Genomic DNA, 27,750 nt, shown 5'->3' with positions numbered 1-27,750 from the left:
GAACCTGTTCCTCTGCTCTAACCAATGAGGAATCTCGTTAAAACTTTCTGGAAAAATACTGCTGTCTCTGTTTCTCTCACTCAAGGAACATCAATGACATCAACACTTTTTCACTAGCCACTGACAATCGAATCTGATTTGTAAACAGTGGAACCATTTCTATGCGGTGCCGGCGGAACGCGAGTTTTTAGTCTTTTTTGTCGGTTCTGTGGTTAGTTTTCATCGATTTACCTACCGGAGGAAACGGTGATCGGTTCTGGTGATTCAACATGCAGCGCAACTTGACGCAGTCCAAGGAAGCTCTGCTCAAATCGTACAACACCCGTCTGAAAGAGGACGTCCGGAGTATGCTGGACAATTTCGAAGGTAAGTTTCCCCGAAATAATTTGTATTCCTTGATGATGAAGCAGTAAATTCGCAAGCATCCCCGGGATAACGTGTTTGATTCCTGGTTGGTTCAGGAACTCCTCGGGATTCTTCCTTGAGAATCTTCCAGGATTCCGGAATTCCGATTGATTTCTGGAAATTTTAAACGGTTCATGCAGAATTTCTCTAATGATGTTCCCAGTATTGCTCCCAAAGATCCCGAGGGTTTCTATCATGATTTATCCCGCAATCTCCACAAGAGTTTTTGTCAGGATATACCGCAGATGTTGTCGCGGAATTTCTGTTACAGTTTCCTCTTGAATGAGTTCTACTAAAAGCTCATCCAACGGTTTTAAGGAGTTAATTTTCTGCAGGAATTTCTTCCGGGACTTCTCCTGAAGTATCTCCTGTGATCTCTTCAAGAAATTTCTCATAGCTTTCTTAAGTTTTTTTTCTTCTCGCGGGATTTCTTTTGAGATTTCGCTCCGAGCTTCTGAGAGAAAAATTCTTTCCGGTGTTGATCCTGGGATGTCTCTCAAAGTTTTTTTCAGAACTCATCCTGGACTTTCTCCTAAGATGCTTTAGAAAGTCTTCTGGGATTTCTGCAGGAGTTACTGCTGGTGTCCATGGAATTTGTTCCGTATTGTTTTTTCGTATATTTACCCAGGCTTTTCCTTGCAGTTGATTATCTAATTTCTTGTAGAGATCCACCAGTGATTTTTCTGAGCTCTTCCCGGAATCTCTACCAGAAGTTTTCCCGAGTTTCTGGATGATCTTTGGGATTTCTTTAAAAATTGCTCCCGGAGTTCTTGCAGGATTTTTTTTTTCGCGAGCCGAGGGCTGAAAGTCTCTTTAATAAAGACAAATCAATCAAATCATTTTTTTTTCTTGGAATATCTCCTAGGATAACTAACGAGATTTCTTGTAAGAAATTCCCCCTGACCAAGTTCGCAGGGGTTGACGGTATTAAAGTGAAGGAGTTTCATTTTGATTATTGTAATGTAGTGTTCTTTAGTCAAACATATCACCTTTTTAACACTTTAATGCGCCTCCAACGGTTCATCACGAACCGGCTTCTGCAGATGGAGTATGGCTGATCAGTGATCATATGCATCAGACATGCTCGATAAACATGGAGGATCCGCCGGGGCTCATTAGAGTCTATTCCCTGTAAAATTCCACTTCGGATATGTAATGGATAAACGTCCGGTTAGGTTTACGTATAGTTCAGAACTGATCTTACTTTATTTCTACCAAGATTACCAACTCTCAGATCTCTCATAATCATTCGATTGCCACTCACCTACATAAGGGGTCTTTACTCGAAAGGTCGAAACCACGGATACTATATTCCCAAGCAATAGTTCCAAGTCGGTTGGATTTGAGAAGGTTATGATGATCGTTACAAATCCTAATAAAAGTATTGTAGAATTTGTGACAGGTTTTGGAACCTTTTACAGCCAGCTGACTTCAAAATGTTCCAAGTTGGTTGGATTTGAGAAGGTTTTGAGGATCGTTACAAATCCTAGTAGAAATATTAGGGTGGGGCGGGGCAAGATGGGTCAGTGCCATTTTTGGGCGCATTACTCATGTTTTGTTTAGATTAATAATTTTGTTAGATGACCAGCATGAATATACAAAAGTTTGGGGCATTGATTGAAATATTATTCACTCTCATTGGAAATAAAAAATAAAATGGTTTTAAGCCATTTTTCTTATGCGATACATTCCATATAATCTCCATATAAACGGCCGCGGGGCAAGATGGGTCACCTTCAATTTTGAACGTATTTTTGGAGCATTCAAAAGTTATTTATTTTTTATTACAAGACTATCTCATAAATGACTTCAATCAAGCGGAATGAACACTCAAAATTATAACATAAAATTATGATAATTTTTTAGTGAAAACATCGATTTTCAAGTCGCCTTAGGACCACTCAAATCGTAAAGTTTTTTATATTCCAAATAAATCTATAAAATATTTACTAGTAGCTCTTGTTCATTCAGTATGGATATGGAGCATATATGAATGCGGAACAAATCTTATATTTTGACGTTTTTCGTTGAGAAAATGTGAATTACTTAAAAGGTGACCCATCTTGCCCCGCACTTTTTTCACGGTGCAAAATCGATCACTTTTTAAAACTGCTCGTTTAACATCATATTTTGTATTTAATGAACTTTTTATCGACTTTTAGCAAAGCTAACTAGTGTATTAAAGAGTAGCGGACAAATACAAACCAATACGATTTGTATTTACAAAGTTATGGTGATCCATCCTTATGCGACCCATCTTGCCCCGCCCCACCCTATAGGTTTTGCGACAGGTTTTGAAACCTTTTTATTGCCAGTAGACTTGAAAATGCTGTTTGGGCTTTCTTTCCCACGTTTTTTGGTTGATTTTGATTTACTATTAAATTTACAATAATTTGAGTAATTTACAATAATTAACCCTTCAGGACGCGCGCTGTTGTAAAAAGTATAACACTACCAAAAAACCTCGCTTATCGTATACAGCGCTAGCGCGGTGCAGTTTCAGGTGCTTGATGGCGCGCGTCCTGAAAGGTTAAATATATTTAAATTAGTAATTTTATCAAAACAAATTTTTAAATATTACAATGATATCCTGTAATATTCTCTTTATATAAATCTGGTGAAATCAACCGAATAGTAGGAAGGAAAGTTGCAGCACATAATAGTGCTGATAGATTCGAAGCTAACGTGCGAACAATGAATTACTGCACGAATTTATACTGGCCTGCTTGCTCTCACACATGGTTTGAGTTTTGAGCGGTGACGGACGACACCGCTCAAACGCCAAATTATCTTTGGGAGTGGGCGGGCCGGCCCAAGTTCGTGCAGTGGACCATACTGGTAACACTTTATTGACATTGGCATTTTGGACAAAACTGATTGTTTCTAAGTTGAAGGACGTTACTTGTGTCAGCAAAACATGTGTCCGCGCGTCGGTTCAGAACGTTCGAACCGCACATGCATTCCTGACCATTCTCACTGTGTGCAATGTTTGGAAACAGCATTGATGAGTGTGCTTCCTAATTGAATTGAATATGACTTGGTAGATACTGTTATTTATGGGGTGTAATTGATTTTACGGAAAGATGCATAGCACACCTTCCCCTTTTTTTTTTTTTTGAATGATGTAGTGAAATTTATATGAAACGAAATTATTCATTAAAAGCATAAATATCTGTCCCAGAGATTTTCACAAAATAGTAGGTTATAATTTTTGATAATGATGTATTTTTTTATGTTAAACAAATTATTATCTATTGTAATTCTAAACCGATTTTTGTTCAACCTTCTTGTTTTTTCACTTTTTTTTTTTCTTTTATTATTTTTTTACAAGTTAGGCTCGGTTGTTCACTTCTTACTTAGCCTAATTATTTTATAATGATGCTGTTATCAAATTAATGCATTTTAATTACCCTATTTTTATGTACTATGATGGTCTTTCTTGAACCCATTTCTTCTAATTCACAATTGAGTTCTTCTACATTTTTACTTTATATGGTCCAATATAATGAGGATCTAATTTCTTTCTGTTTTCGTTCGTTATATAAACCAAATCTCCTTCTGATAACTTTATTGGGTTTGTGTATTTATTGAGGTTTTGTAATCTATTTTGTTTTTCTTCAATTAAGTTGTTTTTTGCTATTATGTTGGATTTCTGTAGTTTGTATTTGAGTTCGTTATAATACAATTCTAAATTATAAATAGGTTCTACTTTGGTTTTAAATATATCCTGCGGTAAATTTGCTTTTCTGCCAAAAATCAATTCGTGTGGGGTATAATCTGTATCTGTGTGTATCGTTGTATTGTAAACAAATGTATAAAATTTAATCCAATCATCCCAATCGTCATGGTGTTTGTTGCAAAAAGATCTTAGATACTCATTGAGACATCTATGATTTCTTTCCAATGCACCTATAGTTTGTGGGTGATAGGCTGTAGCAAATTTCTGTTTGAATTTTAGTATTTTTCCTATTTTGTTCAGTATTTCATTATTATATTCCGTTCCTTGGTCCGACCTAAGTTCAAGAAAGTTTCCAAATGATAATATAAAATTCTCGACAAGACTTCTCGCTATAGTCGAAGCTTCTTTATTTTGTACGGGTATTATAACCACATACTTTGATAAATCACACTGTATTGTTATACAGTATCGATTATTGTTGTTTGTCCGGGGTAAAGGTCCTACTGTATCAATTGATATAACATCAAATGGTTTAGCGGGAGTAGTGGTTTCAATGTTTGGTTCCCTGGTATGTTTATATACCTTATTTATTCGACAAGGTTTGCAAGCGTTTACAAATCTAGCAACCGTCTTCTTCATATTTCTCCAATCGTATATGTCTCTTAACTTTTTATACAATCGGTTTTGTCCTACGTGACTTCCTATAGGTGGCACATGGTAGTCGTGTAATATTTTGTTTATTTCGTTTATACTTTCAATTTTTCTACGTGGTTTATAAAGTAAAATTTCCACATCTTTCAATGTATTGATCGCGATCTTTTTAAACGATTCTACTGGTAAAATCGTGAATATTTTATTTTGTGTCGACATAGCTATTTGTAGTGTTTTCGATGATAAGCTTACGGAATGTGATTAAAAATCGGAATGAATTATACTTATTCCTTTAATTTTAGGAGCACAAATTTTCTTTTGAACTTTCGCTCTTGAAAATCGTTAACAGAATGATCTAACACTCGCTTTTCTACCCGAGCCGCTCGCTTCCGGTTCGACTTTGCGTTTTGACGTTGCGTTTCTCACGTTGCGTTTCTCACGTTGCGTTACCTGTGCGTCCCTTCAGAAACATTTGTGGCCGTTATGACTCGCAGTAACATGTACACGGAAACAAATATTCCCTGAACAGAGAGCTAAGAATAAAGTAAAAGCTCTTCATTTTAATTTCCCTGAACTTCAACTGTATATATGCATAATTGCCATAATCATGTGTGAGAGAAAATTATATTGATTGGCAATTAAACAAGTTAAAATTTTAAAATAAAACAAGCACTGTATTTATTTTTTTTCTTTCTATTATTTTTTATATATTTTTTTCCGTTGAATATTATGTGTATTATTTAAATTATTTTTATTAGAGTATTAAAATAAACTCTGAACTAATAGATGAAAATTTGCCAGATTGTGTTGAAGCACGTAATAGCAACATCAACTTTAATATTTATAATGTCAATTAAAATAACATTTATAGCAGGTACCCAATTTACTACATCTTCCCCCTCCTGTACTCTCATCAAAGGAGTATTTCATAGCACAGCTTTATTAATTTTTTTTAAGTTTATAATCTTAGATATATATTTTTAAGTGCATCAAGCAGCAATTTATGGACATTGCTATAAAACTTTTTTTTTCCGCCAGTCATGTCGCCATGTTGTTTCCGGAACAATTCGCACTCAATAAAACGCGTCCGATCGATGCAACGATAGTCGAGAGAATAATCTAGCTTCCTAGCCATTAAGCTCTTCAATAAGGATTAGCGACATTTCACACTCAAACACTAATGTCTAGAATCGTCGTGTAAACGTTGGTTTGTTTTCTATCAGTAACACTTTAATTTATTTTTTTTTCGAGGCGATGTATGAAAATTTACCTAGAATTTACCATAATTTTGAGCAACGCGAATTCATGTGCATTTGTTTTCTCGCAAAACGCACCTATACCAGCGGCGTTATGGTCGCATTTTTTTTCCGCAGTCAAGCTCGCACGTCAATTCAAAGGCTATTCAGATTGCATATGTAAATATTTCCCAATCAAATTGGGTAAAACGGGTAAATAATGATGAAACTTACGTCCGGTGTAAGAGTGCAAATGTTTTCCTCACAGTTTCACAACCACATTTACAAAAAAGTCACTCATACATTTGAACGTGATTACCACTATACATTATCAAAAGGGTCACCCATACAATCGGACGTGATAACCTAAATAACATCACTGCTCAAACGCCCTTGCTTCTATTTACTATGTCTAGCACTACCATTCATTAATCTACTTTTGTCTCACACACCACAGCGAACAGCGTACGTGTAATCTCCACGGTAATCTCACACTTGTAGTCAAATGTTACCTAATCCGTCCTCGCTTCACTAACCCCAACGACGCTATCTTCGTTTTTCCATCCCTTCTTAACGGAGGTTCGCGTGAGAGTGTTGATAATCCGAGTGATAATCCATCTCTGCGTGGAGCGCTCAAGAGGATTCCGTTCTCAGAATGTATTTATAATTAGACACTTCTTTGGATGCAAATGTAAACATACACTGAAAAAATAAATCACATATCACATGGAAAATTTCCATTAGTTTGGCTACACACGGAACCAGAAATCAACCCAAATATAGGTTCTTTTCACTCATATCGGCTCTTCCGTGCGAGAACCCAAATTTGGCTATACCGCATTAAAGCTCTGAGTGGGTAGTTTCCGTTTGATGCCGGTAGAAAATTGCAACCCATCGCATAGTTCATTCTACCTAGCGTTAACTTTCGAAGTACCCTAGCGGGTTGAAATAAACCCACTTTTGGGTAAACGGCAAAAAACCCAAATTTGGCTTCTCGCACGGACATTATCGGCTAGGTAGCTGCTTCTCGCTTTGTTTTTGACAACAATGCGAGCGGGAGAGCGAGGAAACAACCCACTGCTGGGTAAAAAGTTCAAGCGGTATACGTATTTTTGCGTTCTTTTAACGTATTTTTTTTAGGTAATCTGTTTTTTTTTTTCGTGCATAATTGTTATTGGATTTTCCGATGAAAATTTCTTTGGAAATTTCACATGAAAACAATGTGAAAACTTTTTTTAGTGTAGTTCACATTGGAATTTTCAGAAACGTCAAATCAGTTTTTTTTAACCACAGTCGAGCTTCTCAGCTGAATCAAGTCCAAGTAGGTAGCAACATTCTATTTTAATTAATCTTTTCATTGTAGGCTTTCTCTACCACAATCGGAACAAGTGAAAACAATTCATTAAACGTTTAGGCATCAGTTCGTATTTTGTTTGCATCTGTATTCGACTGGAACCTAAAAAAAAATTACGGATGAGACCGACGTGACACTGAGTACAAAAGGAAACAAAACTTAGTAGGTGACTTTTTTCTAACTTCATAGTAACCATTATTTATTTGAACAAACTCATCAGTGAAAGTGAGAAAAAAATAGTTTGCACTGCGGCCACCGACGAACTTCGGCTTCTAATGAAACACGCGATACACAAAATTATGGTCGAATCTCGAGGGACGTTTTATTTGCTGTCGACTTCGGAGTGCTCGAGGTATTATCTCCTGCTGCGATGAACCTGCGCCGTCATTCTCCGAAATGTTTGCAGAATTAGCAAAGCTTGGAACTGTATCATCCTCAGCGTGATCATCAGAAGCTTCGCCAGTGTCGATTGCAAAATCAGGTGCCCTTTTAACTTCCTGGACATTCCTTGCGTATTGAACACCAGCTTTGCTTATTACAACCACTTTAGCCCCTTCTCTAGCTACAACCCTGTAGCGCTCCGACGAGAACGTTGGATCCGTTTTGTTCCGTTTTTGCTGAGCCAGTAGCACGACATCCCCTATCTTAATGTTGGATTCCCTGGCGCCCCGAACTGAATCAGCGTACATCTTACTCGAAAGTTTCGTCTCTGCATCACGGTCACGGACTTCTTCACGATCAAGCTCTTCGTTGGAGGCTCCTCCCCACAAGCTAGGAAACGTGCCCCGATGTTTCCAGCCTACCATTAGTTCAAAAGGCGTCACCGCCAGTCGTGAGTGAGGCACCAGCGTATTATGTCGATGAACATATTCTTGGAGAGCATTACGCCAGTTTCTCCCGTCGATCCTGGATGCTGACATGGCTTTTATAATCCCCTGATTCTGTCTTTCGACAGCCCCATTGGATTGAGGACTCAGAGGCACTGCCTTACGTATTTCAATCCCTTTTCCTTTCCAGTATTCGTTAAACGCTGTGCTTTGAAAAGGAGGCCCGTTATCACTTTGAATTATAACAGGATAGCCCCAGGTATGGAACACCTCACACAGGGCAGAGTTCGTACTTTCTGCGTCCAAGGATTTCATCTCAACAACATGAAGGTATCTCGAGTATGTATCAACTACAACCAAAAACTCCCCTGTTCCGAAGTTGGGTACTGACAAAAAATCAATCTGCAGTATCTCCCACGGTCCGTCTGGAAGGTCCCTTGAAGCAAGTGGTAGCGGCGGATTACGTCTGGACAATAGTGTACAGGTTTCGCAGTTCCTAACAAAACGAGATACTTCAACCGACATTTTTGGCCACCAGAAAAACTGACGCATTATGCGCTTCATGGCCACTTCACCTATGTGTCCGCCATGAGCAGACTCTAGCGCTTTCCTACGAAGAGAATGTGGCAGAATCGTTCGTTCATCCTTGAATACCAGAAATCCGAGGCAATGCATTTTCTTCTTTTGAGCTTCATATGCACGAATGTCTTGCGGCCATTTGTTCGTTTCCAATGCTTTGCGTACCAGTTGTAGTTCTTCGTCACCTTCTGACCTACTCTCAATTTCAGTCCAAGTAAGCTCCATACAACCTGGATCCAAGGCATATAGGAAGTGTTTCTCTTCATCGTCTTCAAACGGTTCGGTTTGCTGCGTTTCGGGTATTAACCTAGATAGTGCATCAGCTACGTTCTCAACACCGGCTACGCGTTGAACAGTGAAGTCGTACAGTTGCAATCTCAAGGCCCAACCTTCTGCACGCGTCACAGCCCTTCGTCCCAGTCGGTGGTTGGTGTTGAAAATGTATTGGTTGGCCTCGGCATCCGTTCGGATTACAAACGATGTTGTCAACAGATAATAATTGAACCGCTCCACGCCCCAAACGACAGCCAGAGCCTCTTTCTGTGTTTGGGGGTAGCGCTGTTCGGTGGGAGTGAGCACTTTCGACGCACAAGCAATGATTCGAGGTTGTTCAGAAGCGTTATATTGGACCAGCACGGCTCCCAGTCCCGTAGGTGACGCGTCCACAAATAGCTCGATTCGGTCCGATGGATTGTAATATCCTAAACGCTTGATTGTCTTCAACGCCTCGTTCTTTAGGTAGGAAAACTCCGCCTCTTCTTTCTCTGTCCAGTAGAATCTCTCTGAAGTGGCTAATGCTCGTAGATGCTCCGTTTTTGTAGCCCGATGGATGATAAACTTATCAACGAACGTTATCAAGCCCAGAAAACTCTTGACCTCCGAGCAGCTGACAGGCGTCCGAAAATTGTTGATAGCCGAGATCTTTTCCTCTTCGATCATCCAGCCCTGCGGCGTCAGCGTGAAACCCAGGAATCCGACGATCTGGCTGCCGAAGACACATTTCTCTTCATTTAGTTTTACGTTATGATTAGCCAAGCACGCGAGGACAGCCTCCAAGTTTCGATCATGCTCTTCTTTCGTCGCGCCGAATACCAGGACATCGTCCTGATAATTCTTGCATCCCTTACATCCGCCAAGTATCTTCCTCTGCAGCGTTTCTTGAAATAAATCCGGAGCATTGCAGAGTCCAAATGGCAGCCTCACACAACGAAACATGCCAAACTCCGTGAAGAAGTTGGTCAGATGCCTTGACTCTTCGTCCAACTCGATATGGAAGTAGGCATTCGAAATGTCAATTGTAGAGAACCAGGTAGCTCCATCTATTTCAGCCAAAATTTGCTCCAACGTTGGCATCGAAAAGGGAGTCCGATAAATATATCGGTTGGGACCTCGCAAATCAATAACCAGCCTGATGTCTTCTTTTCCTTTAGGTACAACCAACATGGAAGAGCAGAAGGACGTATCCATTCCATCGATGACTGGTTCTATTATGTTTGCCTTAATCAGCTCCTGGATCCGTTTTTCCACTAGAGGTTTCACGGCCGCCGGGATGTTCAGGAAAATGTTCCGGCACGGTGGCTTCGACTTATCGTAGTGAATCTTGACTGGAGGAACATTGAATTTTGGAAAAATGTCGTCCGTGTCAAGCACTGCAATCTCCCCAGCATATACGTGGTGAGCAGCAACTGGCTGTGTCTGTACGGTCTGTACGGGGACCTTTAGCCCAAGCATTAGAACACTGTATCGCGATGCAGTTGTTCTGCTTAGAAGAGCTCGTGCTTCCTTAACCACATAAAACTTTTCCAACAAAATCGGTCTGTCATCAGAGATGAACAGATATGCATTGAATGTGGCCATTACCTCAATGTTTCCAGAAGACGCATACGCTTTTAGCGGCCTATCGGTTCCACACTTCACTTCGAATACTTCGCTGCTATATGCAGGATCTGACATCAACTTGCAGAAAGAATCCTCGGTGAATGTGTTGACCTGCGCTCCCGAATCGATCAGGAACGGGCATCGCAATCCTGCTACAACTGCTACGATTATACTCCCGTCTGTACCTTCGTCCAACGCGCTAGCCATTGAACTAGGATGCTCTGGCAATGGACGATTCAGAACGCTAATAGTCCTAGTACCAGGCTCAACGTTTACGGGTTCGATTATGGGATGCTTCGTTGCACCCATGGCTTCCGACATTTCAATATCATCCGAAATGTCCTGTGGTGCACACTTGCTTGAAGCAGTGTTCTTAGGGAATGAACCACGCTGTTAATAACATAAGTATCAAATAATGTTTGTATCCTCTTCTTAATAACCAATATACTTACATAAACTTTTGTTTCAGGTACATCGGTCACTAGTCCGATATTGGAACACTCCGAGCCATCCACAACCACCGCCATCATAGTGTCGCCTGAAACGACGTTCGATGCTTTCTTACTCGGAACAAATCCCTCGGCAAATGAAGGACGCTGCTAGTAACATAAGTATCAATTAATAACCGCTGAAGTTCTTTTTTTTTCGTTTTGTTGGGCTCATACTCACAATATTTATTGTTTCTTTAGGTTCACGGCTTGTTGATCCAGTTTTGCAACGCTCAGGGCCTGACGATTTATTGAGAATCGACGGACGACTTTCTCGGGGAGCTGGTGCCTGTACTGACTGTTCTGATTTCGCCGAATCAAGCTTATTCATTAAGTGTTGACATTGACTCTTGTGAATTACCATTTCGTTGATGCTTATCGATTCCTGCATAATAATACATCAGCATTACTTCATTGAATTCATTTATTCAAAATCTTGAGTTAGAACTTTATAAGAAAATTCTGGTTTCAGATTGTATTTCATACGTATAAGTGTTTTTAGTTTGACAAAAAAAACATATTCCTTCCAATCATAGTTATAACAAAAAAATTGTCATACAAGTTCAAAGTGACAAAATAAACAAAAAAATGAATATATAAATAGTGCTCAAAGGAGAAAGTCTATTTTGAAGAAATATTATCAACTACGAATACTTGTTCTTAAACCTGTTCTTAAATCATTCTCCCTTTGCAGCACTTACCGAATCATCGCCACCTGCAACTTCTTCAACTTTCTCAATGACGGCAATTTTGGCCGGAGCTGCTTCCAATCCTTCCTTGGCCGTGCGTTTGTAGGTGCTAGGAGTACACGCTCGCTGAATGTGTCCAACCAGACCACACTTGTGACAAGTTTTGTCCTTAACATTGCAAATGTCGCCCGTATGATAAACGCTGTAACAACGCCAACATCTTTCTCCAGCCAGAGGCTGATTCTGTGGTCGAGATTGGACATTCGCCGACGGGTATCTGCCTCTCGGAGCACGCCAGCTGCCTCTTCGACCCGGATATCCCCGGAAGTTCATGTTACCACGAGGAAAACGAGGTGCCTCCCAAACCTGCGGCGATCTCACTGGAGCAACCAACGCAGGGGCCAAATTTTCGCGCTCCCGGCCGTGCTTCTGTTTCACATAGTCTTCATTAAGCTGAATGGCTTCCAGCTCACGTACCTTGTCCACAAGATCTGTGAAACTGCCCTGACGACTGATCATTTTCAGGGCAGCCGTCCTGACGTCACGGCTCCTGGCATGCTCTGCAACTGTGGAAACTATTTCCTCGAACTCCTTGTCGTTTTCGAATTCACATAGTCGTGCTGTGGAGCCGACCCTTACTATGTAATTTAGGTCAGTTTCATTGCCTTTTTGGACCATCAGTGCTAGTCGCCGCCTCATCAACATAACATCTGATCCAGAACCAAAATACGTCTTTAGTCGATGCATGGCGTTGGAAAAAGGAGCCGTATCAGGATCCGGTGCATCAGCTTGTGTCTTCGTATTCCTGAAAATGTCGAGCAGGCGCGGCCCGGCCTTCACTTTGAACACTGTATACATGGTTGCCTCCTCATCAATGCCAGCTAGTTTCAATGAGTCCACGAGTAGATCTTTCCATAATTCGAAGGTTTGTCGGTGAATCGGTTCGTTGTCAGTTCCTTTACACTCGGGCACATTGATTGACGCGACCGACAACTGGTTGACAGAAGACAGAAACCTGGATTCTTCGAAACTACGGGACACATTCGAATTCATTGCATGTTGTCGAGTGCTGCTGAGCCTGGCTTGAACCTCGAAATCCAGATTCTGACTGTCAGGGTTGCTTCCCGTGTCCTTGGCATTCATGTTCAACCGCAGCTCTTCATTCTCTTTACGTGATTGCTCAAGTTCACTAGCCAACTGTTCCTTCATCAATCTTTCTTCCGCCAACTGTTCGGCTAACTCTTCCGACAGTTCAGCCGCCGTCTTCTTCGGAGCTCGCACGTATTTTCCTATAACCAAACAGAGATAGCGCTTAGTAAATAGAGACCTGCTCGCTCTAATTATTAATATTTACAATAATTCAAATAATTTGTTCCATTCTCAAATTACAGAGACCTGCTCGCTGTTTTGTTTTTTTTTCCCCCAGAGACCTGCTCGCTCTGTTCTATTTTTTTTTTTCAGAGACCTGCTCGCTCTGTTATTACTTTTTTTTTTCAGAGTCCTGCTCGCTCTGTATTATTTTTTTTTTTTAGTTATTATTATTGTAGAGTCCTGCTCGCTCTGTTTGCTCAACAATTTCCCTCTCATGCTTCATGCAGTCCACCCCCAATGTTTATACTTCAGCCATCTTTAAAACAATTCACTTGCGTACTTCAGCCATCTTTGAAATCACTCGCAGAAGCTTACACCTTCTGCTTAATTTCTTTTGATTTTCCTTGTACTCACCTGCCGACTGCGCCATGTAGTGTTTTCGATGATAAGCTTACGGAATGTGATTAAAAATCGGAATGAATTATACTTATTCCTTTAATTTTAGGAGCACAAATTTTCTTTTGAACTTTCGCTCTTGAAAATCGTTAACAGAATGATCTAACACTCGCTTTTCTACCCGAGCCGCTCGCTTCCGGTTCGACTTTGCGTTTTGACGTTGCGTTTCTCACGTTGCGTTTCTCACGTTGCGTTACCTGTGCGTCCCTTCAGAAACATTTGTGGCCGTTATGACTCGCAGTAACATGTACACGGAAACAAATATTCCCTGAACAGAGAGCTAAGAATAAAGTAAAAGCTCTTCATTTTAATTTCCCTGAACTTCAACTGTATATATGCATAATTGCCATAATCATGTGTGAGAGAAAATTATATTGATTGGCAATTAAACAAGTTAAAATTTTAAAATAAAACAAGCACTGTATTTATTTTTTTTCTTTCTATTATTTTTTATATATTTTTTTCCGTTGAATATTATGTGTATTATTTAAATTATTTTTATTAGAGTATTAAAATAAACTCTGAACTAATAGATGAAAATTTGCCAGATTGTGTTGAAGCACGTAATAGCAACATCAACTTTAATATTTATAATGTCAATTAAAATAACATTTATAGCAGGTACCCAATTTACTACACTATTTTGTTTAACTTCTTTCCTTTAAGCATGTCATTCAACCTTAGACAAACGGACTCTAGTGCCTGAGTTCCATCGGCTGTGACTGCACATAATTCTTCTTTTTCTTTTGGATCCGTTATGATTATCATTATTTTTCCGTTCGAACGTGTTATTGTGTGTAGTTTAGGTAGTTTGTAAGTTTTTGAGGAATCTTCTATTTCGTGGATCGACAGTTGCGCACCTGTGTGATCCTTTGATATAGGTTCCCTTGTTGACATATTTTTGGTCATAGACCTAGTGTTTACTTTCAAAATCGTCATTTCTTTTAATTCATTTGATGTGATTGCTACTCTTGAGAGAGCATCAGCACCAACGTTATTTTTTCCTTTGATGTACTCAATTTCAAAGTCGTAATCTTCTAGATCTAGACGCATTTGCGTAAGCTTTTTGGTTGGTTCTTTCATACCGAAAAGATATACTAAAGGTCTGTGATCAGTTCTAATTTTGAATTTTTTTCCGTATATGTAGGGTTTAAAGTGATTGATTGCCCAGTGTATGGCAATCATTTCTTGTAAAATTGTATGTTTCTTGGCTTCTGCTTTATTAAATGTTTTGCTAGCGTAGGCTATTGGAAGATCATCACCATTGTGGTTTTGCGATAACACTGCTCCACATGCTACGTTAGATGCGTCTGTAGTTATTATGAAATCCTTAGCGAAATCTGGATATTTTAAAATTTGTGGGGATAATAAATGAGATTTCAATTTTTCAAATGCCATTTGACATTTATTAGTCCATTCAAATTTTGTGTTCTTTTTTAATAAATAAGGATTTCGCTATTCCTGCAAAATTTGGCACGAATTTTCTGTAGTAATTACAAAATGCTACAAATCTGCGAATATCATCAGCATTTGTAGGAATGGGAAAATTTTTGACTGCGGAGAATTTTGAATCGTCGGGATAGATTCCTTTATCGGTGATCTTATGCCCTAAATATGTTACTTCTGATTGAAAAAATTTGCATTTGCTGGGATTTAATTTTAAATTGTACTGACGGAGCCGTTCAAAAACTTTGGTTAAATTTGCCATATGGTGTTTAATTGAACATCCTATTACAATAATATCGTCGATATATATAAAGGCATGTTCAGGAGTTAATCCTGCCATGGCTATTGTCATCATACGCTGAAAACTGTTTGGACTGATATTCAATCCAAACGGCATTCGCGTATATTGATAATGGCCTGACGATGTCGAAAAAGCTGTATATTTACGTGATTCTTCTGACAGAGGAATTTGGTGAAATCCTGACATCAGGTCAAGAGTACTGAAGTATTTTGCTCTACCGAGTTGATCTAAGATAGAATCAATTCTTGGTAGCGGAAATTTGTCTGCTAATATTTTTTTGTTGAGTTGTCTAAAATCAACAACAAGTCTCCATTTTTTATTGTTATCATTCGACTTCTTCGGTACCAACAATATTGGTGAATTGTATGGTGAAACCGAATATTCCACAATATTTTCATTAAGCATTTTGTTCACTTGGGTTTGTATTTCTTCCGTTTGTGAATGTATTTGCTTGTAATTAGGGATATATGTCGGAATGTTATCAGATAGGTGTATATCTTGATAATAAAAATTGTTTGTTGAAAGTGCATCTTCGCTTAAACAGAAAACGTCTGAATAATCCGATATTAATTGTTTAAGATCAGTATGTAAAAAATTAGGTATATTGGCACTATCGATTTCATTCCAAATATTTTCTTTACGTGTTTTTCCATACTCCGTGGTTTTATTAGTTTTCAGAACGTAATAATTGTCAATTGGCTCTGCAGTAGGGTTTATTTGATTGTATGATATAAATACTGGTTTATTGGTAGTATTTATGAATTTTGCCATTGGTTCATTTTCGGAAACGATTGTATTACCCAAAAATATTCCTGACTGGATCTCTTTAGCATGTACAACCATTTCACTTTGGTATGTCTTGTTGGTCAATCTTCGAATAGTTTCACTCCTTTGCGGAAGTATGAATCCATTCTCGAAATTGTCTTCAATAGGTACTGATACTGATACATTTCCTAAATCGAAATGTAACAGCCATGAGTCGTAATCAATTTTACATCTATTTGCTGCAAGAAAATCACGTCCAAGAATTCCATCAGTTTGAATAGGGAATTCTTTAGATACTAAATGAAATGTATGCTTGGTTTTTAATCCATTTCCAAATTTTAACTCTGTTTCAGCGGTGGCTATTGTTTCAATCTCGTTGTCTGTGATTCCTATTAATTTAATTTTCCTAGATGTATTTATTAATTTATCCGGATTTACTTTGTTAATTTTGAATAATGATGTATCTGCTCCGCTATCTATTATTAATGTTATTTTTCCAACAGACATTGAAGTTTCTATGCACACAAAATTTGATGCCTTTAAATTTATTGAGAGGATCGGTCTACCCGATCTCTTCTCTCTAAAAAATCTTCCCGTCTGTTTTCCGATTGATCATTGCTTTCTTCTCTTCTGTGTTGATTATTTGTTTCTGACGAGGCTTGATAAATTCTACCTCTTCCAGATCCGTTCCTATTATCGTGATTGTTATATGACCTTCCTTGACGACGGTCATTATTTCTGTCATTGTTATTGTTGCCATGGTTTCTCCAGTTGGAGTTACGTCCATTCGAATTGTGGTGTTGACGCCAAGAGGGATTATGATTGTTTCTCCATCCCTGACCTTGACGATGGTTTCCTCTATACGAGTTTTTGAATGGAGGTCCGTTTCCTCTAAAATTTGATTTGTACTTATTGTTAAAATAGAGTACATTTGCAGTTGGGACTGCATCATTGTCATTTTCTGCAGCCCGTCCTATTGCATCATTTAGAGTATCAAATGTCCCTGATTTTATTATCAATTGGGCACTCCCATTTTTGAGACCATTAGCTAGAGCCTTGATTCTTGCTTTGTTGGCCATTTTTGTTGCTGTGTCTACTGGAATTGCGTCATTGATGTATGCCGTTTCCAACTGATTAGTGAGTTCTTCTATTTCAGATGAAAATTTATTTAACGTTCCGTTTTGACGAGTAGCGTTTAATTTTGCCAAGACCACATCAGCTGAGATGTGATACTTGCATTTTTGTTTCAGGCTATTTATTATTGTATCAATATTTTCTGGAGCATCTCCTACTGCTGATCTAGCCTTTTTTTCTAATTTCGACAGCACAATTTGCACCGCAATAGGTTCAGTTGCTGGTGTAACTGCCTTTTTTAATGCTGTAAGAGCGGCAATTATATTACTTAATCTTTCGCCATTCCCATCGTATTGAGGTATGAGGGACGACGCTATTTTAATCACTTCAGCTGCCATTTTTCTATGAACTTTTAATTTGAGTTTTGCAATAAAAGTTATATTGCATGCAACAGTAAAGAAAGTTTTATCTCTTTCTATATTTGCTTTCATTAATAATTCCTCTATTAAAGTTTTTATTTCACTATATATCCGATTAGTGGAGGTAAGGAAATATTTATGTTGTGTTGATGTTAGCTCTGAATTTTTATCAAACAATAATTTATAAATATCGTCTTTGCATTTTCTAGTTGAATCAAGTTTTTTAAGCAATGTTTCCTTTAGATATTCTCTTTCTTTTGGTCGTTTTCTGAGATTATTCATATAATATTCAAAGTTGAAAGTTGCAGTTCGATTTCTTCCTCCATAAAATATTCAAACAGAAGTTTTTGCGCTATTCAATCTCAATGTTATTCATTTGATGGTCATTTATATTTGAACAGAATATTTATACCCTTGGTATATAGAATATTGTTGTCTACAATTGTATGAACTGCTGTATTTTATATAGAAAATCTTATTAATTGTGTATTATAGGGTTTACCTTGAACACTTGGTTGAAAGTGTTGAGCTGCATCAGCTTAGTGTTTATCTTGAACACTTGGTTGAAAGTGTTGAACTGGGTGCCGTTGCTAAACTCTGCTTCGGGCTGGTTTCTGCTTCTTGTTCCAACTTCACTTCACGGAAAATTCTTCTTGGTCAGGCGTAGATTTACTGTCAGCACATTGTCCGTACATTGTTCGCACTATTATTCAAGTTCTTCACCGTTCGCGTTTTTTTTCTTCATTGTTCGATGTAATAGTTTGTTAAGAACAGCCAAAGATCGTAGAATAGAGTCACTTCTAATAATGTCGCTACTAGGGCCATTAATATTAAATTGAACGTGGACATTTTTTGTTTAGTTTTTTTTTTCTCAGTATACTATCACAATGACACGTCCTCCTAATTTTTTGTCGAAAGCTTCGTCATGAGCCATTATGCCCTTCGGTGTTGACAATATAACTGTTCCCGTAATGCTGGGTAACACTTTTCTGGCATATTTATGAATGTTTTTCACTTTAACTGTTTCATTGTTCACTACTGCGATGTTTGTTAGAGCCTTGTTTTGCACTGTATATTCCCTTTTGCTAATGTTTTGAATTTTTATGTAGTCCTTTTCTTCGAGCGCTTTGATCAACTGCTCAACTGCACCAATAGTAATCTTCAATTTTACTACTGTGCCAATTTTGATTCCTCCCCTGAGGGTTCGCACTACTGTCATTATTTCCTGCGTTGCTGCCATGATTCACTTGCACTATCACAGTTGTTTTACCCTGATTTTGATTTTTGTAATTCACTTCGGTTTTCTCGTTGTTTCTTCTTTTCTTGTTGTTCTTTTTCCAAAATACGAATCCATCGTTTCCTCTCTTCCTTTCTGAACTGTTTCTTCGCTGCTTTAGAGAGGTTTGGTGGCACTTTTCGAATAACTTTCCTATTCTCCAGATCCGGCACGTATGGGGCTTCATCCATATTGTCCCAACACTCGTCATCCATCGTTAGGAAAATTATAGTCACTAATAAGAGGATGTTAGAATTCTTCTGATCACTTCGTTTTTTCGTTCATCCGTTTTCTTTTTTCCACACTTATTTTTGATAAGTCTGCTAAAGTGTGTGCCTTTTTTAGTGCTTTTTTGTTAAAGTTTCTTCTTATTAAGGCATTTACACTAAGTGCTAGTTGCACTCCACTCACTATCAGAACGATCCACAATAATAGTGTGTTCTGGTCAATTTTATTCGAATGTTCATTTTGTAAGTTTATAATCTCTACATGTTGGTCACCATTGTGCTCAACGTGGGCCTTGGATTCTTCTGTACCCATGGCTATGTGTAATGATAGCCACTGTTCTACACTTCGCACATTTTTTTTTCAGGCACTTAACACTTTTCACTGCACTTAACAGGTATTTCACTGTCGTTAGGTCGCCATATTACATGCCTCGTATTACTAATTTTTGATACGCGTTATTACCGTGCCCGTCTGCATTCACGCGGGTCAAACGGAGACTCGTTTGGCGGTTTTCTTAAATCTTTATAGACTTAGAATCGCCCTAGGGACATTTCTTCGGTGAGTGGTATTTACGACTGGTAACAGTCGGAAATCACTTCGAACAAGTCGGGTCTCTAGTTTGAAAAAGACTGTCTGTATTTCTGAAGTGGTTAGGTTTTTATAGCTTACATATGCTTATCCATAATTCAATGTGTAAAAAAGAGAAAGAATTAACTAGACGCCTGGGACAGAATGCTGACAACAATATAACTTTTGGCGATGCACCCATCGATGCCATTGATTTGGTTATTCGACTCTTCTGCTTGTACCCTGCACTGCGGGGCCACTACACTCGTAATACGAGTCAGCAAAACATGTGTCCGCGCGTCGGTTCAGAACGTTCGGACCGCACATGCATTCCTGACCATTCTCACTGTGTGCAATGTTTGGAAACAGCATTGATGAGTGTGCTTCCTAATTGAATTGAATATGACTTGGTAGATACTGTTATTTATGGGGTGTAATTGATTTTACGGAAAGATGCATAGCACAACATCTCGGAACAAAAAAAATGTTCTGTGACTAATCCCTGGCGGAAATATAAAGGAATTTTAAAGAGGAGCTCCGAAAACCTCTAAAAGTGATCCCGGAAGAATCTACTTGCAAAATCCTGCAAGGAAACCCCCGAGAAATATCTGAAAACTGTCTCTGGGAGAAATCCCTGGAAGAACTTCTGCAAAAATCCCTTGAGCAACTCTTGGAAAACTACCCCTAAACCACTAAGAGAAATTCCTGGTAGGACTTTGGATTTTTTTTTTTGGATAGATCTCCGGGAGGAATCCAGCAAGAAACTCTGGAGCAAAGTCCGGGGTACATACTCTAGCAGAGACACCGGGAAACACCTCGAAACCTAAAATTGTAAAAAATGCCGATGATTGATAGCCACAGTGCACAGTGCAGGTCCTGCCGTTCCGTACGGTTATAACAATATTAGAATTTCAGTCTGGTGGTTTGTTCCCCAAGGGTGCGTCAAACATATTGCAGAATAGTGTAGAATTAGCTAATAGTAGTTTACGCAACAAGGTGCAGAATGACGATTTTTACAGCACGAGTCGTACATTTATCCAACGAGGCTTGCCGAGTTGGATAATTACGACGAGTGCTGGAAAAATCGAGTTCTGCACCGAGTTACGTACAACGTTTTTTGCAATTTCATAAATTACCCTTGAGGATAGTTTTAACAAAACTTTTTCATCAAACTGCACACTGATGTTCATAGCCATGCTCAAGAAAATTTGAACATAACAGGTTATACTGTGCAGTTGTCACAATTAAAAAAAAAACGTTCAGAAAGCATCAAGAAGATGACCAAAACTGAAAACAGTGCTGTAATGGTTCATTACGCAGCGCAAATCAGTGCTGTAATGAACCATTACAGCACTGTTAATTTGGTGTGGGAAAGTAGGCCTTTTCCTGTCAGATTTGCGTGAGGTAAAACAGCCTATTACGATGAGAAATTGCAAAAAATGTTAAAATACACGTTAAAAAAATGCAGACTGCTGGAGCTGATTTTAATCGCAAACATCGCAATCAAATAATTGTGATGCTTATGGAGGATATCTCCGTGATTTGGGCCTGGTGGGTGACCTGACCACGACTCCCACCTCCCGTCTACAACATGTTTAATACCCTCCCAATTACCCTCCTCTCAAAAATACATAGAATAAACAATGAATGCATTGTAGTAGATGTAAAAGGAACCATCTCATCAATTTCTCCAGCATGCAATCGACATCCAGCACGATTTTCTTGAAACACCTCTTGCCCTTTCCGTTCGCCGGAAAGTGCGGCGGGATCAATGCTCCGGCATTGGTCAGCGTCACGATGTCTTTAGACGGTCACCCGCTTGATTCCCGATGAATGCGGTAAACGGAGCTTCCTTCCCCTCCATGCTTGGAAGTGATAAAAACTGGAATTCTTCTTCGATACTTGGATGACTACAGCGTGCCTCTACGCATCTGACTATAATGACCCAGGGGGATTTTTCCCACTCTTCCAAATGTTAAGAATTTGAGATTGCTTGCACAAAGTTTGTCCTTCAATACCCGAATAAAAATACAATAGAAAAACCGAACGTTGTATTGTAACAGTACTATTTAGAACCATATTGTTACAATATACACCATTGTAAAAATAAAAATACAAAAACAATAAGATGTAATGTAGACACCATACAGTGAATTGTAAATAGGATGTTTACAATATATGATACAGGTTGTTAAGTATCAATTGCTGTAGCTTGGTAACCGTAGCGGATCACGCCATGGAAGCAGACGGAGCGCTTAGCGGATGAAACGATGCTGCACTGATTCGATTCTGTTAGAACCATTCTGATAATGCGGATACCAAACAGCAGAGCAGTATTCGAGGGTTGAACGGACCAAGGAGCAATACAGGGATTTTAAACAGTTAACATCGGTGAAGTCCTTGGCGATGCGAAAAATGAATCCTAAGGTCCTAGACGCTTTGTCAACGATATATGCGACATGGCGCTTAAACGTAAGCTTAGTATCCAGGATTCCTCCAAGATCTTTCACTTGATCAATGCGTTGGATTGTTGCGTCACGGAGCTTGTAGTTGAACTGAATTGATTGACTTATTCGGGAGAACGAGGTCACCGAACATTTACTTGTGTTCACAATCATCCGATTTAATGCGCACCATGTTGCTAAGGAATCGATATCTTCTTGAAGTTTCAAGGCGTCAGAGATGGAACGAGAGATGACAGCCGAGGACATCGCAGCATGCGGTTTACGTCATTAAAATAGAGTAGGACAATCAGAGGCCCTAGGTGACTTCCTTGGGGAATTCCGGATGTTGCCAAGAACTCGGTGGATTGGCAATCGCCTACGGAGACGCTTAGTTTACGCACAGGAAGATACGATTCAAACCAACGCAGAAGGTTGCCGCTTAAGCCGAGTCTCTCTAATTTAGCAGTTGCGATGGCGTGGTTAATTTTGTCGAAGGCCGCGGACAAGTCGGTATAGATGACATCTGTCTGCGATTTTTCGGCAAAGCAGTCAGCAATATCAGATGTGAGGCACAGGAGATTAGTAGCGATGGATCTGCCCGGGATGAATCCGTGTTGCGTTGCGTTCAGGTATTGTTTACAATGAGATAGCAGTGGGTCCATCAAAACTAATTCAAACAGTTTAGAGATCGCGCATAGACACGAAATACCCCGATAGTTGTTGACATTTTGCCGGTCGACTTTCTTGTACACAGGAAACATCGTAGACGTCTTACAAATTGATGGGAACACTCCATTGGACAACGAGAGATTAAACACGTGCAGTATGGGAATCAGAAAACTTTCAATGTGCTTTTTCAGAAAATCAGAAGGGATTCCATCCGGCCCGGGTTTCGCAAATCATTGTCGCATCGACAACAAGTGTCCTCTACCAAAGGAACATTATTTGCTGCCTCAGCAACACACTCAGCCGGAAGAGTTTCATTGCAGAAAATGCTGGAGAATTTTTCGGCAAAAAGCTGGCAAATAGTGTCTGGTGTGGATGCCGCCTTTTCGCCCAAAGCCATCATCGTAGGAAGACCAGATCCTTTCCTTTTCTCATTCACGAACCTCCAAAACTACTGCGGTTTGGACTTCAGATTCGAGTTCAGATTTTGCTGAATTGTGCGCTGATATCGATTGAAACACAGACGACTAGCGATCTTGTACGCCGAGTTCAATCTGGTATAGTGCTCACGGAGAGAGAAGGTCCGGTATTTCGAATAACGCTTAAGTGCTGCTCGTTTCGTTGTCTTCATCCTGCGCAGATCGCGAGTTATCCATGGATGGCTATTGTTGGCGCGAATCTTTTTAGGCACATGTCTATCGACGATATGTCTCAGAATGTGCGAGAGAGTCCGCGCTACAATGTCCACGTCACGTTCATCGAGAACATCATTCCAGTCAATAGAGCTTGCTGACGTTTATTCACTTTTCTCTTTCAAACATGCAGGCGGAATAGGATTTGTTGTCATCAGGAAAGGTTTCTCGATGAAAACAAATCCTATCCCGCCTGCATGCTTGAAAGAGAGATGCGAATAAACGTCAGCAAGCTCTATAGCTGCCAGGTATTCGGTAATGCTCTGATGGTCGGCTTTACGAAAATCGTAAAAAATCGAACTGATCGATTGCGCCAAGCTAATCTGGTGATCATGGAGTGTAATAACTAACGCTTTGTGGTGATTAACATCCTTGACCAAAGGTGACGGAGCCTCGATAATAAGTGGAGCTTCGTCTTGAGCGCTAACGAAACACAAATCCAAGCAGCGATTGTTTTCGTTAGTCACTTGATTAATCTGTCTTAGCGTCGATCGAGAAGTTTGGAAGCACCGTTGTGTATAGAGGAGTGTTCGACGTCGGGATAAAGAAACCCATTGCAGGACGAACGCCATGAAATTCCTGATAAGTTGAAGTCCCCAATGACGATGATTTCATCCGTAGCTGAGGCAGTTTCGACAACTGACATAATAGACAGGGTATGCGTATCGATCAATGATAGAGAGGTTTGACAGCTGGATACGAACCCACACTTGCTCGACGCTTCCCCTTAGGTCGTTTTGGATATTGGTGACCCTGCGTGTCTTCTTCACAGCTATAAGGACACCATCACCTGTTAGTTTGCGGCTGTTTCTGGGGCTCCGGTCGCAGCGAAATACTTCGTAATCGGGACCGAAAACAGAACTGGATGTGTTCCTTTTGTTAATGGCATCTTAGGCTTTCTAGCCAAACTAACCTAAACTCGTCTAAGTCTGACTAGTCTCTGATTGCCTTAACAGTTGAAGCTTAGGCTCCCATGTTCCACCAGCCAGATAACCGGGTTTTACAAACTAAGCATTATTTATGGCAACACTTTGAGCAGCATGATGGAACTATGCCGAGCGCGCTAATTGTTATTAGACCACTAATGTAGTTGCATGAAGTGGGCGACGAGGTACATAAGTATTATTACAGCGTGCTTAACCGTTATTGCAATATTGAGGCTCCAGTTTGACTAAAGTTTGAAATACATAACAACTCATGAGAAAGCTGTCAAGTTCTGAGTTGAGATAACTCCCCTAAATGCAAATACAGAAACAATACACTAAATTCTGTTTTTACGCGATTTTTTGTTCCGCGTAAAAAAAATCGTGTAAAAAAAGTTTTCAAAACTTTTTTTATCGGATCATCCTAAAATTTTGACAGGGTATCAAGGGTGATAAGAGAGATCTCTGGTAGAAATTTGAGCCCCATCGGAAGTAAATTGCGACCAGGAGGAAAGAATCTTTCCAAAAACACATCGCGTAATTTCGAGAAAATCGTGTAAAAAAAATCGTGTAAAATAAAACCGCGTAAAAAAGATCGTGTAAAAAAAGAATTTAGTGTAGTGTTGAACTCATCCACTGATTTACGGTAATCTGACCTGCATCTTTCCGGGTTGACCTACATTCCTATTCCTTTTATCGCATTCTACATACCTAGCTCGCCATATCTTGGATCTACAGACCTTAGGACTCCTGGTTTACCACTTATTTAAACAAGATGTTTCAATTTATTCACTTTTTTCTCTTTCTTTTCTTTTGCAACAAAAAAGTCACGAACATCAACAAAACAAAGCACGGAAAACAAATTTAAAACTGAATAAATACGTGAAAATGCATGGAAAAATAATATTTCGGAAAAGTGAATGGTTCAAACGTAAGAAAAACAGTATAATATATTGTTACAAACAGATCGGATGTAACTGTACAGTAGCTACAATGTGCACAGCTTTTAGTGAACCATTCCATTACAATACACTTTATTGTAGCTGGTACATTGTATGGTGCAGGAATGTTTTTCACCAAATACCCTATGGTTAGTTTTTATCCGGGTAGCCTTCCGATACTTCTCTTTTCACTTTCAGCTTGATTTTTAGCTCAACACAGTTCGATTCAAGGCTTATGAAACATAAAAAAAAAAACTTAAATTCTCAGAAAAAATAAATGACAGGAGCCATCACAGCTCAAGAAAAAAAAGTATTCATGCAAGCAAATACGTAAAAACCTCTGGATATAGGGTATTAAGCATGTGGCTCCCATTTCCATTCTACGATAACAAAAACAACGGAATCAATCGGTGCCGTAATCGCTTGTTTTCGAATAGGATGAATATGGGAGCGTGAGATTACTGATGGCACACTTACCCTACTTGGAAAACCTGGAGAAAGTCAGAAAAGAAAAATCTTTAATAATTTCAAGGAAAAACTGGAATAACTGGAAATGAATTTAAAGGAGAAATTCTGGAAGGATCTGAAGAAGAATCATAGGTAGAATTTCGAAATCTCAACATTACTACACCACCATCACAGACTAAAAGTTCAAAATCAAAACTATGTATGGAATTTAACGGTCATATAGTCTTAGGAATAACTGATTGAAATCCTGAATGTTTTTTTTAGAGTATTTGGATGTTATTGTATGGTGGAAATATCAATGCAATTTCTTGTAACTCACAAGAACATTTGAGAATGTTTAGAAACATTGCTCAACCGATTTTTGCAATATATTCGAAAGAGTTTTGTTAAACAATTCTTGAAAGAATTCAACGATTTGGTGAAATCTCTTGGATAATATATCTTGGGCATTTCACCTTAAAATGTTTAACTAAAGTTTTGAGGATATTTCTGTATAGTTTTTGAGAAGTATAGAAAGTATATTTTCGGGCTATTTTTTTTTATTTATAACCATTTGAATAAAATTTCTCTGAAAAAACCTGGAAAACTCAGGGAATTTTATTTTGTCTTATGAGTAAAAACACGCTAATTAATCTATGGGAATTAGGAATTTCTCCAAGAACTCCCGCAGGTTTTCCAGAAGCAACTCCAAAAAGATCCTAAGCAGAAACTCCTCCCGGAGAATTCCCAGAAGAAACTATGGTGCATAGTTTGGTAAGATTTAGAACCGTTGTTCTGAATCTGGCTACAGTTATCCTCTCATTAATAGGTTCCCACTTCATAAGCGCAGCGTGGGCGTGAACGCTGAGCAGGAACCCAACTCCACGGTGGCGAGGAGTGTGTTCACCTCGTAGGCCAGAGTATAGCAGAATTTGACCCGACGCCAATCTGTGTTCTCCAAATTTCGACCAACGGACTTCGCTCAGTCCTAGGATCTTAAGCTTCTTACGGCATGCCTCATTGGCTAGTTGTGCCACTTTACCCTGCTGGGCTAGAGTTAGTTTAGTACATTACAAGTTCCAATTTTTGTCCGATGTTTCGCGCTTTAAGTCGTTGTCATTCAATCAGTTCGTCTTTCGATTTCGGAGACGGTAGGTTGTTGGCTCAAGGTCTCCACCGTGTTGGGGCTGCCACCTTTTAGGTATAGGAGAAGCATTTCATACTTAGCCGCTGGATGCCCGAACAGACGCTGTTTGAGCCGCGCCTCCTTTGTGAACAGACGCTCGGGGCGTACCTCCTCAATCTAGCGGAAGTCAGAAGGACAACAGTGCCCAGGCTGCACTATCAGCTAAGCACAAAACATGGTTGAAACAGTTTATGTTAGCTGTGGACCACAAACGGAATCCAAGACGGAATCGCACAAGTAATTTCCGTTCAGTGCATTATTTTTCCTTCACCGAAATAGTCAAGAAATTCTCTGAAGATTTCCGTTTCGAGTGCTTTCAGATTTTCACTGTTTCTTCAAGTAAACAATAAAACCAAATGCTTTTTTTCTTATTTACAGAAATTGTCCGTCTAGCCAAAGGGGAGAATGAAACTCAGTTCTCCAAAATGACCCAATGCGAGCAGGATACCTACGAGATGCAGGTGCGAGCATCGAACATCGGTAAGTACCCATTTATACATCTGTTGAATTAGGTCACATGTCATGACCGGAAACTGATTCGCTTCTTAAAACACCAAAAAAAACAGTTCGCGCGGGGGAATCTCTGATGAAACTGGTATCCGACATCAAACAGTACTTGATTCTGAACGATTTCCACTCGGTAAACGAAGCCATCTGCAGCAGCTCCCAGCTGTACCGGAGCACACAGATGGACCGCGACAACAAATTGATGGCTGTGCGGGACGATATGGCCGCGGATTTGTATGATTTGGAGGAGGAATACTATACTAGCATGTACAAATAGAGATTGGGAGCGCGGTTGAGAGAAGAAGCACGTGGTTGG

At 39.4% G+C, this 27,750-nt stretch overlaps 1 protein-coding gene across 1 annotated transcript; it reads left to right on the top strand.

The window, feature by feature from the left end:
- The first annotated feature begins 130 nt into the window (after positions 1-130).
- On the top strand, positions 131-27,738 carry LOC109424072 (mediator of RNA polymerase II transcription subunit 22). Its single transcript, XM_029880369.2, has 3 exons — positions 131-366; positions 27,306-27,407; positions 27,494-27,738. Exons 1-3 carry the CDS (start codon positions 270-272, stop codon positions 27,709-27,711), a joined length of 417 nt encoding a protein of 138 aa, XP_029736229.1. The 5' UTR covers positions 131-269; the 3' UTR covers positions 27,712-27,738.
- Positions 27,739-27,750: the final 12 nt, after the last annotated feature.

The sequence above is a fragment of the Aedes albopictus genome, chromosome 3 (assembly GCF_035046485.1).
Source record: "Aedes albopictus strain Foshan chromosome 3, AalbF5, whole genome shotgun sequence".
Taxonomy (NCBI): Eukaryota; Metazoa; Arthropoda; class Insecta; order Diptera; family Culicidae; genus Aedes; species Aedes albopictus.
This window is presented reverse-complemented; position numbering and strand designations above follow the sequence as displayed.